General features: G+C 36.8%; 2 protein-coding genes and 1 long non-coding RNA gene across 4 annotated transcripts in view; 2 read left to right on the top strand and 1 right to left on the bottom strand.

Moving 5' to 3' along the window:
- LOC105668757 (uncharacterized) overlaps positions 1–9227 on the top strand; it is a 116586-nt gene extending 107359 nt beyond the window's left edge. For both annotated transcript variants that reach the window (XR_010889505.1, XR_001100165.2), the window contains one exon: positions 7933–9227. This is a non-coding gene — a long non-coding RNA (uncharacterized lncRNA). The remainder of the gene's footprint in view (positions 1–7932) is intronic.
- A 1396-nt stretch (positions 9228–10623) lies between these two features.
- On the top strand, positions 10624–12796 carry LOC105668787 (pentatricopeptide repeat-containing protein 2, mitochondrial). The gene is made up of 5 exons (XM_012361368.2): positions 10624–10841; positions 11222–11754; positions 11854–12153; positions 12232–12336; positions 12520–12796. Exons 1-5 carry the CDS (start codon positions 10760–10762, stop codon positions 12667–12669), a joined length of 1170 nt encoding a protein of 389 aa, XP_012216791.1. The 5' UTR covers positions 10624–10759; the 3' UTR covers positions 12670–12796.
- LOC105668789 (superkiller complex protein 3) lies at positions 12723–18238 on the bottom strand. The gene is made up of 14 exons (XM_012361370.2): positions 18093–18238; positions 17661–17994; positions 17219–17592; positions 16712–17127; positions 16168–16626; positions 15916–16070; positions 15705–15840; positions 15260–15627; positions 14750–15069; positions 14364–14660; positions 14025–14282; positions 13550–13933; positions 13223–13478; positions 12723–13144 (listed from the first exon to the last, which is right to left on the bottom strand). Exons 2-14 carry the CDS (start codon positions 17984–17986, stop codon positions 13009–13011), a joined length of 3885 nt encoding a protein of 1294 aa, XP_012216793.1. The 5' UTR covers positions 17987–17994; positions 18093–18238; the 3' UTR covers positions 12723–13008.
- Between the last annotated feature and the right edge of the window lie 51 nt (positions 18239–18289).

Here is an 18289-nt window from a genome sequence, read left to right as displayed (position 1 = left end):
AAATTAATTTATAAGGAGATACAATTTTTAAAAATCCGCGAGTTAATCTTGAATGCAATTTTATTTGTATTATTTAGCATCGATAAAAAAATCATGATAGAAAATAATGCTTGAAATATGACCTCTTTTTTGTTAATAAAAAGAAGCGTATATCTAATAATAAGAGGAATCGCCGATCGATAACAATTGACCGAAGTAAAGGAACATTTCGCGGCTACTCGACGGAGATTTTCTTGCGAAATTTACGGAAAGGAACATATACGTTTGCGATTGTACGTGACTCCTAAGGCGGGCGTAACATCATCATCATCATCATCGGTAACAACATCATTATCATTATCATCATCATCATCATCCGTGGTCGGCATCATCGCGCAGCGACGACCTGGACCGATTCGCACGCCATCCACGCGCGGGGAAATACCGAACGGAACGCGGATCCTTCTCATCCTCCTCCCCTTGCCGCAAATTGCTTTTCAAACCGCCTCCTTCTGCGCATGGTCCCCACCTCTGCATACGCTGCACCGTCGTCTTCTTCTTCTCCTTCATTTTCAACGCATCCGGCGATTTGCGTCCTGCATCTCTCGCGCACGAGGCATCCCGAATGCCGCCGCGTGTGCTGAGATACCATTCTTTCGTGGACCATCCATGCCACGCATTTTGTTGATTTGCTTTATTATCCAGCAGCGGAAATTACAAAATCATCCCTTTCGGGAATTCTGTGAAGTAAACCGAAGCGATTATATCGAAGAGACTATAACGATCGCGCGGATGAATGGATGAGTATTAATTCATGAGGGAAATCACTGCATTTTTGCGGTTTCCGCAAAGTCACACGAGTGACAGATTTACGCGGCAATATTATAATATAATAATATAATATAATATAATATAATATAATATAATATAATATAATATAATAATATAATAATATAATATAAAATAATATAATAATATTATAAAAATATTTTCAACGGAAAGAAAAATTTTTACTCGGAATTAAGCAAAATGAAAACCCTGTTTTCGTGATATCACCTGTTTGATCTCTGATCTTCGAAGTCAGAATCATTTCTCATTAAAGACGTCATCGACACCGTTGGATCATCATCTTCTAAGATCGGTAATGCAAATCGCTCATAATGAAGCGTTGTCCGTGCAGCGCGGAAAATGAAGAGCGCAGGATGCCGGAAGAGGAACGGGAAGAGAAGAGGGAGAAAGAGAGAGACGGAGAGGGACGGGATAATTGGCGAGGCGATTAGATCGACGAACGACCGGGCGCGCGATTACGTCAGACGTTGCTTAATATCTTCATGCGAACCGGTACTTGGCGAAGAGGTCTCGCGATTGCACCAGGTGTAGACACGAGCGGGCGAACGCGAGAGTCGTGCCCGTCCTCTCCTCCTCCTTCTCCTCCTCCTCGTCGAAAGCCCGCGCACGTTTTCTCCGGATGAGAGATCGGCTAAAGGTTCGACTCCTCGGTGTGCTCCCTTCGCCGTGTACTCGCGCCCGGGACATTTATGCGAGATTAAATGCATCTCTCTTGAGTCGCGTGTGGGTGCCGAACGGATCTATCCGTAAGCGGCGTTGCATAATATCAGTGTGATCAGACGTAATACGAGGAGAATGCGAATCGACAGCGCGCGGATGAAAGAGAAGCAGGTGCTAATTATTTTCGTAATGCAAATCCGCAAAATTTTGTCGTTTCAAAAGATATTAATAAAAAAAAAGTACTATTTTTTTAACACCTAGAAGCATAGATGCGAGTGCAAAAGTGGTTTCAAATATTTGTTTTCGTCTAATACTACGATTTAATACAGTAATAGAATTATCAAATGCAAAATTAACATCTTCTCGTCGAAAGTTTAATAGGTCACCATCTTTACCGCGTCCTCTCAATCTTTAACGTTAAATTTCTGTATAATTGCATTCTAGAGTAAAATGCATTTGATGCTTATTAAATTCGTGTATATTTTTGATCACTCGTTGCATAATGCAAAAATTACATTCGTTATTTGTATTAAAACGAGATTGACATGAGAAGTAAGTTAAGAAATCGATGAAATATTCAGCGAGACTCTTTATAACCGCCAACGAGACATGTACGCGGTGACATGGCGAGAAACGACGGCGGTGGGAGATAAAATCCACGGCGGGACCGAGAGAGGAAGCGAAGTTTCTTCGGTTGACCCGACGGAACGAGCTCGCTCACGCGTCCAATTGCACAAGTCCCGCTTTCCTCGTGACATAATATTATTTAACCCAGAATAATGCCGGCGTGCCGCGGCACTTCTTGCGTAACACGGTCGCCGCGTGCCGGTATTTCGCGAGACTGTGGTATGTGTATGTTTGAACCAGAGGGCTCCTTTCCCCCCTCTCTCCATCCCCCCGCCGATTTTTTTATTATATAAACCGGCGCGAGCACCGACTGCGGCAGCACCACGCCTCGAGGAAGGGGTCCCGGCGAGGAAGGGGCTCCTCTCCTTTGGTATCAGGAAGTCGGACAGGAGGTAGTGAGAAAACTCGCGGGTTCTTTCGCTCTCGGACGCGATCGGATCGGCTGCGGCTTTAATTATAGAAATCGATTTATGTAACCGCTCGGCGCGATCGAAGTCCGGATGCTTCGCCGCGTACGGAAAAGGATCGATGCGGTCGACAGTAAAGTGTGGCGTAAATCGACATTCTAAGAATACAAAAGAAAATATCTTTTGTTTTCCTGATTGATTCATAGTGAAAAAATAAATTCCTTCGCAGTTGCATAATATAACGCATTAATGTAATTAGTTTACAGGCATATATTTCGATTAGAAAAATAGAAAATCACTTCAGTTTTATAATGTATGTGTTGCGTAAAAAATATTTCCCGATCTTGCGATAACAATTGGCGATAGAAAATTGGACGTCGCGTAAATGCGAATGCGCGTTTCGAATGCTCGAACGATAATATTAGAGATTACAGACGACTTTCGCGCTAAAATCAACACGTCGTAATTTCCATCGCTTCGGGACAAGGATTGCGTCAAATATATCTCGTGCTCTAGAAACGATGATAAGCGCAAATAGCTTTGGGTAATGGGTAACAGTCCTGAACGGCGCACTATGTGTTAATTTTAATAAAAAGAGCGACGTTTTAGAAAATGATAGAGGGTCCAGAGGTAAGAGCCGTGTTTAGATGTTTGAGCCGTCAAGTTGTCTAATATTTCCCGAGTAATTCCTGATATTAACGCGTTTATTCGCATGCGGCCGGAATGACCTGCGTGACTTTGTAATGGTAGGTCACATTCGAGTCTCCCGGCATTCATCTATCCACAAAAGGACCCTGCAAGCCTTAGAGCCCACGGCTGACACGATTCATCCTGTGATCTCTTAATAATAAACGAATTTAGAAAAACTTTAGTAGCTTTCGAGAAATTTATTTTAAATTATTGAACTTATAATATCTTTAATATTTTATTTAATTTTTTATTTGATATTTTTTTTAAAAGGTTGAGTTTTTTAAAAACATTATTAGTTTAACAATACATAATGTAATTGTTTTCAGAGTGAATTTTTAACATTCTCGTCTTGTAACGTATTTCTCTGCATTACATCTTTGCAGCTATAATTTGTGTTGAAGAAGGAAATGCCAGTGAAAGGTCTTCCTTGATAAAAACGCCGTAAATCATAAAGTGCCATAATGCTATTGGCATAATTATTATTTAACTAAGAGTCATGTAACGCGGGTGAGATATTTGTGGCTTACTGTTAGATAAATCCCGGAAGGATTGCGTTAGGTTTTTGCTATCGCGTAAGACAAGTCAAAAAAAAAAAAAAAAAAAAAAAAAAAAAACAAGGAAGAAGGAAAACGAGATAAAAGCAGAAAAATGAAAAAGAAGAAAAGTTGTCACGTTTGTTCCGATTTCTATCAACTCGTTGTTAAAAAAAAAGTTGTCTTAGTGGCGATTTAATGTCGGCTGTAATTTCCGGTCGTAACTGTCTAGTTATAAACTCAGCCAATGATTCCAGACCAGTTCTACATCTTGATGTCTTAATAATATTTGAACAGCCGGGAGCGATTTTTTAACGGAACAGTTAATTACTTTATGAAAGGAGATAAAGATTACCTTTGTAATTTCTAATAAAAGAACCGCTAGTGTATTGATTAAAAATGATTAGTAATTACAAATATATAAAAAATACCAAAAAGAAAATAAATCAACCGAGAGTCTCGTGATTGCAAAAAAAATATTTGTTAATCAAAGTGACAATTCTGCCATTTAAACTGATAGTGACAATATTATCCCTGATTCGTTCATTATTATTTATGATGAACCTCCATTGATAGCCATCTGTTAATTATGGTATTTCTTCCTTATTAACATTAACTTCTCGGATCGGCGTGTGACCTTACGAGGATAAAAGACGGATTTTACGCGAACGGCCGAGCGTGTCCCACAAGGCATTAGTATTCCAACGGGTATACGTGCCTGGTTGTACGGTGCTAGTACTAGCGAGGATACGTGCACGCGTGAGCGGCGTGCCAGTGCGTAAAGCTGTGCGTGCATCGCTAACGCGATGTGTGACTCGTCGCGTTTGATTCGGCCCTAAAGGTCGGCGAGCGGTATACGAGACGTACGCGATACAAACTGCAAGTACCACACGTACTTTAAACCATAAACGAGCATTACGGAGAAAAATAGTAAAACGATAATTAGAAAAGTAAAAATAGATTTTATTAAATAAATTATTAATTTTCTATCATGTCGCGCATTTTAAATATTAAATGCAAGACGTGTCAGCAAAACCTCCACTGTAATCGTGACAAATCAATTTATTTTTAATAATAAATTAAAATAAATTTTTATAATAAATTAAATAGGAAATAAAACAAAATCGCGCAGCACACGGCGTTCTCTTTATCTCTTCGCGATCGATCGATCGCTAGGATTGGAAATATTTGTTCACGATGCTCGTGTAATAACGCGGTGCATCGCGGAGTTTGCGTCAGAATACGTCGTCGCGAGAGTCGCGACCTTAAGAATCTAGTTTATTTCGTAATAAATTCCTCGCTCGCTCGCTCGCTCGCTCGAGCCGAGCCGAACGAGCGAAGGCGTATATGTACGCGCTGTGTGATGTGATTTGTGCCTCGTGCCGGCCCTAAAGGTCGGAGTGGAAAAGATATGCAACGGTGCGCACTCCTTGTGCAACGGTCTTTTCTCGGTTTGCGGATTTCTGCGGCGATATCTGCCACGAGCCCGCGGCAAGAGATTCTCCGACAGGTATATACCTGCTTGTCGGAGGGCAGAGATCGTACGACGAAGATAGGATACGGGTGGTGACTTCCTTAATTCAGTCGCGCGCTAATACTAGCTCCCGAATTGTCAAATTTATCGTAACACGTCGTTATGGGCCGTCGATAAGCCGAAGGAGATCGTGATGATAATTTTCCTAAATACACCTCAAGAATTATGTAAATATAATCGACAGCGGAACCTTTTCTGTTAATAGGACATGTCGGACCGAAAGATGTTTCGCATATATCTGCACTACTCTCATAGCTTAATTATTTGAAACACGAAGATTATGCTTATAAATCGCGTGAATGTACCAATAACGTTTTGGAAAGAATAGAAATTAAACATAAATAGATAAATATAAATTAAAATGAATTTAAAAGGATTTTGTTTTATATAAAAATGATTTCTTTGCAATATTGTAATTTTGAATTTAAAAAATCACTTTTCTTTTGTATAATTTCTCAGCGATTTAAAGATTTAAAATTTATAATTGCATGGAATTGAAATTTCCTGTAAATTCCTTGTAATTTACTCATTTTCTGCAGGGTATGCACTCTTGATGTAATCAAGTTGGTTACATGAGAATCTTCTAAAGATGAAGGAGGTAAATTACCGTCGAGTTGATATTTGCAGTAATCAGATTCATGACCTAATGTAATCTTAAACACGCACATCCCGTTAAACTTGAGGCGAAGCCTCTTTCATTCCTTAATCTGCATTTCATATTTTCAATTAAAATTATTCTTGCTAATACAATTCCGTTTCCTCACAATATATCGTAAGAAATCTCAAGTTGACACGCCGAAGACATGCAAACTGCTCGTTGCGGACAAAATTGACTACAGTACGAAACTTGAGACGAAAACAGCAAAATTCAGTTGCCCGGAACGCAAATGTTATATCTCGAAATAATCCGATCGATACGCGCAGACAGTTATTTTTGAGTCACGCTCGGCATGAGCAATTTGATACTAAATTTCACGCTTACCTTACGAAGAAATCAAATCATTGCTCTAATTTCAGTGAGCTCGCTCGCTGTCTTGTTATGGAGAAATGCGAGAAAGAATTTCTAGTTGGGTCAAATTTCAACTATATAAAAATTTTATTCTTACAGATAAACAGTTTTCGTCGCAGTATTCAATCGCGATTCAATTTTGCTCGAAATATTTGGAAGTAAAAAAAAGAAACATAACGTTCAGCCAAAACAGGAAACAGAAATCAAGTTTCAATTGTTAGATTTAGAATTGTTTTATTTTCAAAAATAAAATGATCACATTTCATATTGCTAGTTAATAATAATTTATCTTCTTTGAGTTTCAGTTTTTTCGGTATAAACGAATTAAGCGGAGAACAAAAATTGCTTGCGATAATTTTAACGTCTCGTGACAACTTGAATATCTCATGCGAACGTCTCTCTAAGATGAAAATAAACGCGACAATTTCCCGATAATAAAAAACCGTACGCTCACACAATCATCTATAAAAATAATTGTAAAATACATTGTTCGACAAAAAAATCGACGCATCTCGGTAAAATAATTCCAAGTCCATGAATTTTGGTACATCGATATTTTATAGCAAGACGCAGATTCTTTCTTATATAAATGATTCTTGTACTCTGATATCGTCGTCATTATTTCGTCTTCTCATCGATATAGCACACGCAAGATTTCACCAGTGCGTTCAGGGTGAGGACGCTTACTTTGAGGTGCGTCGATTTTTTTTGCCAAACGGTGTAGCATTTATAATATAACGAAGTCGCGGCGCGGAGTAGACAAGGAGCTGACGCAATCCAGAAGAGACTATGTGCATACAACTTTAAGCTCAAGCCGGGGCCTTTGGAACGAACGGTCTTGCAATTACGCGTTGACGCAATCCCGCGTGCGGGGGGCGCACCACTCCGGGTTCGCTTTCTCTCATCTTCCGAACGATGGGTTGGAAACGTTGAATTTATCGAACGGAGACGGAACGAAGGACCTTGATCCTTCTCATGAGTGGTCTTCTCTCCGTTTTCCTTTCCTTTCTCCCTCTTTTTTTCTTTTTTGCTCGTTGCACATCATTTAAAGTGCACGACGCTGCACGATCGTCCTCAGAGTTGTGCATGACGTTACGTAATATCAGGGTTAACAATGAAATTTCCAGTTTCTGGCCGGTGTGGCGAGCTGCGGCGAACGCGTACAGATAGGAGGCAACGTGCCCGTTTTTGCGGTCGAGCGCGACTCGCAACATTCGCAAAAAAAAAAAAAGAGAAAAGAGAACACGCTGCAAAACCGCACCGGCATTTCCGGCGAGACGTATGTTTTATGTCTTGTTCGTGGCATGTTCGCTTTTTTGAAAAAAAAAAAAAAAAAAAAAAAAAGGATAGGTTTCCTCGACGTATAGTGTCAAACGATCAACTTCATGTAATCGGTGTATTAAATTTGAGCCAATTTCTATCGCAGTGTAAACGGAAAGAGAAGTAATATGTAAGACATTCCGTTCTTTCCACTCGATACTCGAACTATCATTTGACGATATTCAAACAGAATTCCTCGCCTTAATTTTATATTTATTTTGAAATTTTTGTTATGGAATATACAATTTTAATGATCTAGAATAAATATTGTTGTATGAGATAAAGAATTTTATTTTTAATAATCGCACGTTTTCTCTTGATTAGGGATGCACGAGATGGGCCAGGAACATCGCGGAACACGGACCTGTTTGTCGGTTTATTGCGAACGGTGCAGGCAGCACACGTAATAGGCACGCCGAACGTATACCGGATGGATCGCCCCGTGTTCCAAGTATTACAAGAGCGATCTCCTGCGTGTCAAGACTGTCGATGCGGAAAGCGGCCGTGCGCGGGACGCGCGCTCGTCTCCGTTCCTCCCATCCGTGTATGCCCACCACCTTCGCAGGAACGCCGTGTACCAGGGTGTGGCGCCAGAACCCGGAGAACGACCTTAGGCGCGACCTCGCCTGGGACTGACCAAAGCCGCACGCCAATCACGCTTACAATTTGAGAATTCAGACGAGCACACTCGTGCACGCGAAATCTATCGAAGGGCTGCATTCTGCCTGTTGCTAATTTTTAATCAATCCATTATAAGTTGTGCAATACACAATGTATATTATTTATTATATTATTTATTTTTTACAATTGCGTACTTTTTAAAAAGAAAATATAGATTTTAAATATGATTATAGACCGATTAGTCGAACCGATTAGGATCAAGCAGTTGTATCATATAAGTTTGCTCATCGTTCTTTCGAAGTATTATCCATCACAGTTGAAATATCAGGATTGAAAATAGCTAAATCGTTTCTATCATTCGATGGGCTAAACGCTGCCGCGCTGTAGGCACGTAGTTTGCCATCAGATAGGTTTCGATCACACGGGCAATCGATCTCGAGCTCGCATGGTGGATAGACGAGTTTACATAGCTATAGTACAGCCAATGTGTCCTATAAGTGTATCGTCGAGTACGTAACAGGAAGTAGCACGACACGAATATTAATGAACGCGCGCGCAACGAAAACGTTTACTGCTCGTTCTTCGCACTGCACGCGCGCCTTCATGTTTTGCAACACGTGCGACACACGCGCGCGCGTGTTGCACTCTTGATGTTTCGCACAGTTTTAACCTCGAGTAACTCATAAAATAAACGCAAAAAATATACATAATGTTTTACCTTGCTATTCCAAAGTCGCATAGTTCAAAAGTTTTAAGAAAAAAAAAATAGTCATAAAAAAAATTTCGTATTTGAGGAAAAATAATTATTTTGTAACAATATATTTTCTAAAAATATATATATTTTGCTATATCTTTTGTATCTTTAACGTATCTTTTAAAGTGTACTATTTTAACGTGTAAAGTAAAATTTTTTATATGTAAAAGTAAACATTGACACAAATAATTTGCAATTTGTATTATTGTATCAAAGTAATAATAAAATTGTTATTTAAAAGTAAGAGACATCATGACTTAATCATATTTACAATTTGAAATGTAAGATAAATATAAAACAAAATTATATTTTTATATAAAATCTTAATAATCCAATATGACATTTTTCTAAATATATAAGGCTATTATATCTGATATAATATTTATATAAGTTGTCTAAAATAAATTTAATAGCAGTTCTATTTACATTAAATGAAATAGACAACTCGAATAAGTAAATAGCACTTATTAAGAAAAGAAAAACTAATACAAATCAACAATATAAATTCATGTTACATTCACATTATTCTTATCATCTCTACAAAATGCTGTGGATTTAAGTTTGCTTAAGTTTACTCATATTTGCTTAAGTAATTTATTTCTCAGCTCCGCTTAAATTTATCTTGAAAAGGTGGTAAGTCGAAAATCCTAGCCGTACCAAGAAGTACTAACACTGGAAATAAAATCATATATGTAAACATTAAAGAAAATATATTTATATCAGAATTTTATTTATCAAACTTTTTAATGAGGTAAAAATATGTCAGCAACTTATATCTCTTGTCAAATAATTATAATACAATATTATATTTTCTCAAATAAACATACCAGAGGCAACTGAATACATTGCTGCTTTTCCTGCTTGATTCTGATACTGTTTGGAATGATGACAGACGTATAAACCAGCGGCGACAAGACCACCGCCGCTTAGCATTCTGCATTCGAAACAATCGCGATTTCTGTTGCTAATAATGCTGTTCACCGTGTGTACATTTGACATATTTCAACACTTGATCTTCGATACAGATGTTTACAATTGATCCAACGTATGTTCACAAAGGCGTGATTCTTTAGAGAGGTTAGAAAAGAGGTTAGCAAACCGCCAAGTGTGTTTTGACCGTACCGGTTATATATAGATACTGTCAAACTGTTACGTCTAATGATGCAATTACACAACTAGTATCAAAAAATAAGATTTACTCTGTCATGTAATATTGTGTATATATATAAAACATAAAAAGATGCATTTTTTATTAATTTATTATTAGTGGATTTTATTCTCTTCTAATATTTAGACAGATTTGTAAATATAATTGATTACTAAACCAATGAGCCAACCTGATGAACAGGCTTTAGGGTATATCCAGACAAACTTGCATAGTGCATAAGCATATGCAAGGAAATGGATTGGTCCATAATAAAATGCATAAAGAAATGGACCAATCCATTTCTTGCATTCTAGGAACTTTTAATCAAAAATTTAGTGACTTCCATACGATAAATTCTATTGGATAACACTTGCGTTCCAAAAATCGCAAAAACTGCCTTTATTTGGACATTGTATTTAACTCTCTTTAGAACGTGTTGGTTTATGCTGCAATTGCAGCGCTCAAAACGGAAGTATTACATGATAACGAATCTCTTGGACTTCCGGTTCACATGCGTTCCTCTTCATTTTGTTTCGTGTGCCGCTCAACGTGTGATATTTGTAGCCTACGTTGTTAAAATAAATATATATAAATAAAAGAAAGGATTTAAAATATTATATACAGAAATAATGGCAGCGACAATAAGGAGTCTTATGAGATTCAATGTTGGTCTAGTCAACAATACTCTTCTGAGAAATAACGTCTTAAACTGTATGTATATCGACCCAACCTTACTTTATATTACTCCATCTTAACTTGCGGCATTAGTTTTTTATATTAGTTGTTATTGGTATATATCAATATATATTTAATAATAATTGTTAAACAATATTTTCTAATGTTTTTTTATATTTTATTTTTATTACATCAATAATTTGTTAATGGTAATTAATGATAAAAGATAAGTTATATATTGTATTTATATATTAAAAAGATCTCTTAAAAGCTCTTAAAAGGATTAAATTACGTTATTTGTTCAGTTTAATAAGATATTTTATCATGAACATGATTTTTGTGTAGTCATATATTGTAGTCATATTGATATTCCAATGATCTTTCCTATAAAACAAGATTATTTGTCATCTTTACAGCCTGCAGATTTTTATATTCTGAGAAAAGTTTGGGTTTAAATGGCTATGAAAATGCGCGATTAAACTTTCGCAACCAATTTTTAAATGTGGAGTCTGACTTTCGTACGAAGATGCAGCAAATATGCGAGACAGACTCAGATTCAAACATGATCTTCACAGAAGATTTGAAATCAATGTTGCATTTAGCCCAAAAGAAACCAGAGGATATTGAATTGATCATCAAAATGTTAACCAAGTTTAATAATCAAAATAAACAATTGAGATTTGGTACATTTGTCTTTGGTCCTGTAGTAATGCGCACTTTCTACTATCTGGATGAGCCAGATCTTGCATTAACTGCTTTTAAAGATCCACAGTTTGAGCATTTCTTTAATCAGCTCACTAGTTACCAAATTCTTCTAACTTTATTATATAAACACAAAAAGTATTCAGAAATGAGAGATGTGTACGATATTATTAAAACTAAAAATATGGAAACTGGTGGATACCCTATAAATTCTTCCATATTGATCATGGCTGCCTGTTATAAAGAGGTAACATTTTTGCATAAGTTATTAAATTTTGTAAAAGCATGATAAAGTGTTTTAATCTAAAGATAAAGCATCTTACATAATTATATTTGATGTTTCCAGAACACGCCAGAAACATTGGAATATGCTTTGACCCTCTGGAAAGAGTTAAACGAAAAGGGATGCCAAATCATGAGAAGAGCTTCTACATTTGTAGCAGCTTTAGCTATTAAGCAAAATTCACCTCATATAGCTATCGAAATCTTAAGTACATTGAAAGAAGCTCGATACATTGATGTCAGATGTTTAAAAGTTGTAGCATACACAGACTTGAAGAGGTTTACTGAGATAGTACCTATTCTCAGAGCATCGATAGAACACGATAGACCACATCTTAGGAAAGAATGTTACTTTGTAGATGTGGTATGTAATCTATTTATTATTTGTAGACAACATATGCTATTTGCACTTTGTTATATTTGATTCTGATTATACTTTCAGATCGAAAAATTGGAAGATGTTTTGACAAGGGAGAATGTTCCTAAAGATTTTGAACTTTATAAATTGATCAAGATATTAAAGGAAAACAATCATATGTTCCAGAATGTAAGTTTTACTAAAATTCACTCCTACATTAATCGTTATTAATCTTTACTATCGATTGTATCCCAAAGTTATTTCATGTTTTTTTTTAATTGTAAAAAATTTAAGTATAAAATTATGAAGTAAATGTTGGTCAAAATATTCAAATTAGGACGAACAATTGAGAACAATTATATGTTTTTACAGATCTTGGATGAGCATCTTTGCATGGAAATCAATCCACTCAAACGCAGATTGATAGACAGAGACTCCGATGACCCTATGAAACAGCGGCAACGAGAATTCACGAGCAATCGGGACATCGGTGCGAGACCGGTGTTACAAAATCTTTTGTAAATGTATTCTATATGGAAGTTGTAGAATGTGACTAACATCGCAACAATTACTAGTTTATGTTAGGTAACTTTAAGAATTATATTTAAACTTATAAATAAACATCTCCAGTTGACCGATAACGGTAGAATCACAATTGTTTTTCTTAAATAACCCAATAATTAGTATATTTTCTTCATCAAGATTAATATTTTCAATAAAATTTATAAGATTTATAAAATTGTGCAATTGATTAATTTACATTTGTTACTTTTTGTAATACATATCAAATGTCACATATTTTTCGAATAAATTACAATAAAATTAGTATACCTAATTCACATGCTGCAAAGTTTTATTAATTTAAGAACTATTAATTTTTTTTTCGTTGCGAAGCAGCCATTGTGACATATATTCAGAAGTTTGGAATTGCGATTTCACTATCGATATTAACGACGATACCCATTGATGATTGATCTTTGAATCCCCATCTTCGCATCTATAAACAAAAATGATGCACATAATTAGTTAGAAACAGATTATAAGACGATCACGTTAATTCTCTTATAGCACTGACCTGGGCACAAGTGCGGCAATAAAATTAGCCCAGCTCTCAACATTAGTGGGATATGTAAATATATTTTTCTGAGCCTGCCGGAGGCCTTCTTTCGTGCCGAAGTGACTGTACGCCGATGCGCAAGCGACATATACAATGTCAGTCATGGACGTATTCCTGCTTAGAACCAGTGCTATTTGAGCACATCTACGGAAGAGATCCAGGCTTGTGTCCAATAGCGAAACTCTAACAAGGCGCACCCAATATCTAATATCATCTGCAACGTCGAGATACACATGTTAAACGATAAACTTGCGTATGTGATAAAGCATAACGCATGTGGCTTACTGGGATGTTTGAAAATAGCTTTGCTTAAAATTCGTATGGCTTCGGTGAGATTTCCCTGAATAACGTGATGATACGCGGACAATGTGACGGCATGGTGGCCATACTCGTGATTATCTTCATACGGTTTCAATTCCTTCAGCACCAAAGAGGTCAGATTGGAATCGTCATGCAAAATTCCTAATGCAGCGGTCGCCAACAAGCCGGCTATGGTAGGCGGTTCTATTTGTATACACTGGAACAGCAGGGTCTTAACAGCGTCTGCCCCTTGGAAGATGTAAGCAATCGCGGCCATCGCGCACAAGACATTCGCTTTGCGCGTTTCGGTGTCCGCCAACCAGTGTAGAGCTGCTTCGTACGTGTTGTACGATTCTTCGTATTGTTTGGCTAAACATGTGGACATATAAAATGTTTTTTACTCTCTTCACACACGTTTGCATGTAAGTTTGAATATGTATAATTGCGGGAGTTCTCGCACCTTTGAATAAGCTTAATGCTAAGTGGCATTGAGAGTTGAAACTTGCATTTTTCACTTGTCTGCACAATTCCACTGCTTCTTCGTATCTTCCTATTTTAATCAGGACACGTGCCAAGTTTATAGATATCATATCCCTCTCTTCGCCCTGGCTCAGTTCTAAAGCCGTGACGAGTTGCTTAGCCGCCGTGTTATACAATTTTAATCGTTCCAACAATAAACCGTGGGTGTTCAGAGCACAAACATCGGTTGGTTCGCGTTCTAAAAAATGATGAAGTAACTTTAACGCTGCAGTACGAGGCGAATATTGTACTAACGTTGATAACGCTATCTCTCGCTTACCTGTATACCAAGTGAGAACATCCGCTGCTGCGGGTATCGCGTGCATGTTCTTGATAACATAAATGAACAACGGATCTTTCTTCATTGTGGGATTCAGGAGAGTAGTAAGCACCCAGTGAGCATAGCCTAGAGCCGCTTGATCGTGGTAGCCTAGTTGTGTCGAATGCCGGAACAGGTCCATCGCTTCCTTCCTCGAGGACTTCTCCGCAATTAATCCTTGACCGATCCAGCTGTTGATATAGCTAGGATCCGCGCGTTGGGCTCGAGAAAATGCTTCATTCGCTCTGTAGATATCTCCTTTACATCGACATACATCGGATGATCGTAAGATGCGTAATAATAATTTAACTAAATACAACGAAAAAGTAACAGCAATCTTTAAGTACCTAGATGCAAGTATAACGTCCCCAGATTGCTCCATGCTATCGCATTATTCGATTCTCTGTCAATCGCCATAATGAAACAATGCTGAGCAAGCGCGTAATTTTTTATGTACGGCGATGTACAAATAACACCCAGAAGGTTCCAATGTTGCCATGATTGTGGGCAAAGTTTAATGGCGTGCTTTGCAGCAGCAAAGCACTTGGCTGCCACGTCATTCTTATTGATTTTAGAATCACGTTCCAATTGCATTGAATAACAACACGCTAAATCGTGCCACAGCAAAGCAGAATTTTGCGTGATAGACAACGTCCGGCAGAAACATCTAAAAACAGAATAATTTGTCGATGCAGCATAAAATTAGATTCTGAAAGGAAAGATATAAAATTTTATTTAAAGAAACAATTATATCTATAAAGAAATTACACAAACTCCTTTATGCCAATGATTGCTTTATACATCAATGGTGACATGGTTATATTTTATAAAGTATTTTAAGAATAACTTCTTTTTACCTTATTGACAACGTGAGTATCTCGTCTCTTTTAACCTTTACATAGTGCTCAGTGCTATCGTAATTCATTAAAATAGGCTTAACTCTTATGTAGCAATATTTTTCAGGCAGAGTGACTATCCTATAGCACACATCGCCGAGCAATTTCCAATTGCAAGACAGATCACTGCGCATCATAACAGCATCAGTTAGGCTATCTACTGCTTGCTGTAGATTTTCTCTCGCACGGCACAGAAATTGTTTTGTGATATTTTCCCTCGCCAGACCCAAACACGCTTCAGCTAAGCCCTTTAATGCGAGAATGTATTGTTTATCATTTTCTAATATATTCTCGAAATCTTCTTTGGCTTCGTTGTACTGGCCAATCAGCTGGGAAGAAAATTTTGCTTCTATATAATCTGCGTAGATTCGATAATTTCTTATTTGTAAATTTCTTAGATTTTTACCACTTTGATGTTTGCAAGTTGTATCAAGGGATACAAGGATCCTGGTTTCAGCTGTAGCGCGCGTTGATACGATTTCAATGCTGATGTATGAGCGCCGCGTATTAAATATGCATCCGCCAGAGATTCCCAGCTGTGACTGCAAGTGCAAAACTTATGATAAAGAATGTCACAGCACTCTGTAATATAGTAAAATAATAGTTAATTGCCATACTTGTCGTTAGGATCAGCCCTGATCACATGCTGCAACGCTTTGATGGCTTCTGCGGCGTCACCTTGATCTAAGTACTGCAGACCTAATTGGAGCCAAGCCCATTTCGGCCCATTATCTTGCATGGTTAGTTTTTGCAACAGCTGTATGTTAGCATCCTAAGCAACGTATACACAAGATTACTATTAAACTAGAACTCTCGAATAATTGTTATAATTCCTTTATATTTTACAGCAAAAGAACTGTTGTGCTTACGGTGTTTTTAAGAAGTCGATAAGTTGTGCTTAGTCCGACACCAGCTTCCTCGGAAAACGGATTAATTTGCAATGCAGCGTGATAACATCTTCTCGAACGATCTATATCGTTACCATGTTCGCGATAATAATGTCCCAGATAAACCAGGCACTCCCAATTATTGCTATCCGCCTGGACGCCGTTCAAGAAAGCTATCAGACTGTGGTTGTAGTCTTCCATGTCCCAATATATTTTACCAAACAGCAACCAGGCTTCAGAATTATCCAACGCTAGCTCGATGGTGTTAATAGCTTCCTCGTATTGCTTTCGTTTCTTCAAATGCAACGCTTTGAGGAATTGGATTTTACTTGCGTCCTGATCCTTCATATTATCTAACGCGACAGCATAGGTATTGTCCAGCAATATATTTATTCGTGCATATATCAATTGCAATTGTGCGGAAAATTGACTCTCCATCAACTAAATATTTCAAATTTGCAAATGTACAACATATAAACAAACATTGAAGAAAACTTATACCATGTTTATGTTAAATAATATTTACCTCTTCACACCTCTGCCGCGCTTGTATCAGCTTTTGTTCATTGCTGCTCCTACTCATTGCATCAAGTAATCTCAATTCAATATCATACTGTAGTTTGTCCTTTAAATTGGGTTTTATCAAATGTAACGCTTGTTTAGAAGCATTCTCAGCTTCTTCCCAGCAGTAGAGTTTATACTGCACCCGACTCAACATCAACCAAGCATAGAAGGATCTTGCATTCAACAAGATTGCTTGATTCAGACACTCACGGGAATTGATAATCTTATCTGTACTCTCTAAATATGTTGCCTTTGCAATCAGTGCAATGTCAGAATTTGCATTCAACTTTAAAAGATCCTCATAAAACTGAATTATATTGATTTCAAATTTTGTTCCATTCAGTATCATTTCTTCATAATAGATCCGGCATATCCATTCTATTGTAAAAAAAAAATTACTCATGCTACATTAAATCTATACATTAAAACATATCTTAAAAATTTCAATAAAAATTAACAAATAGCTTACCTAAAGAACAAGCATCTTGTTGAAATTGAGTGTACATGTCCTGGGCTGCTATTAATAAAACATTGAACTTTTTGAAATCATATAATATCTTTAAATACTTCCTATAATAATCTTGTCTGTTCAACAGATCTGTATCTTTTATTACAGATGCTAATACACTCTCATAGAGCTCCTGATACTTTTGTATATTATTCTTAGGATATTCTGTTAAAACCCAGGCCAGAGTCTTATCAATTAAACTTGTCTTCTCTTTGGTAGAAACTTCTCGCAACATGCTCAATGTGTTCAATGCTTCAGTCAGTACTTCATCGTTCTTGATCCTCAACACAACCTCAGAGACTTTATTTACAAAATGTGTAAACTTAGGAGTATCGCTAAAAAGATATTGACGATTTTGTATTGCTCTAAAGTCTAAAATATTTTAGAACGTATAATATCCTACCTATCTAACTTCAAAAGTTTGCAATAAGCTATAGCCAACTTTTCCCAATCCTCATTATTCTGTGACACTTTTTCATAATGTGCCACTAAACCTTGCCAGGCTAATGGATTATCTGGTTGTATTTCAGTTGCTTTTTGAAGAACCAAGGTAACCTGTGATTTAAATTCTTCGATCTCCTGCATGGCACGAGCTAATAGAACTAATGCTGTATAATTGCTTTTGTCTTTCTTCAAGATTTTTTTGCATTTCTTCATAGTTTCCAAATATTCATTCTGCTTGAAGGATTCACGAGCTTCCTTCAGCAAAACCTTTACATCGTCCGACATCTTGCTCTCTAACAAAATAAAAAATATTATACATAATAATAATCATATTATTATAAACCGACAGTAAATTATAATTATAAAATATTAAGATTTTAATTATACTGACACAGTAGCCCGGTAAATCTTGAATCTAATTTTATAAAAACTTTACAATTATACCACTATGTATAAATTATTATAAGCAATAACTAAATTTATTAGATATAGAAAATATTTTGATATATGTTTATAAAGGAAATGAATTTGTTTATAAACTAATGCAATCAGTACGTTCTGTTGACAATCAACAAAGTCTCCAGTTTG

The sequence above is a fragment of the Linepithema humile genome, chromosome 3 (genome assembly GCF_040581485.1).
Source record: "Linepithema humile isolate Giens D197 chromosome 3, Lhum_UNIL_v1.0, whole genome shotgun sequence".
Taxonomy (NCBI): Eukaryota; Metazoa; Arthropoda; class Insecta; order Hymenoptera; family Formicidae; genus Linepithema; species Linepithema humile.
The sequence above is the reverse complement of the archived record's forward strand: the minus strand, read 5'-3'. Positions and strand labels throughout refer to the sequence as shown.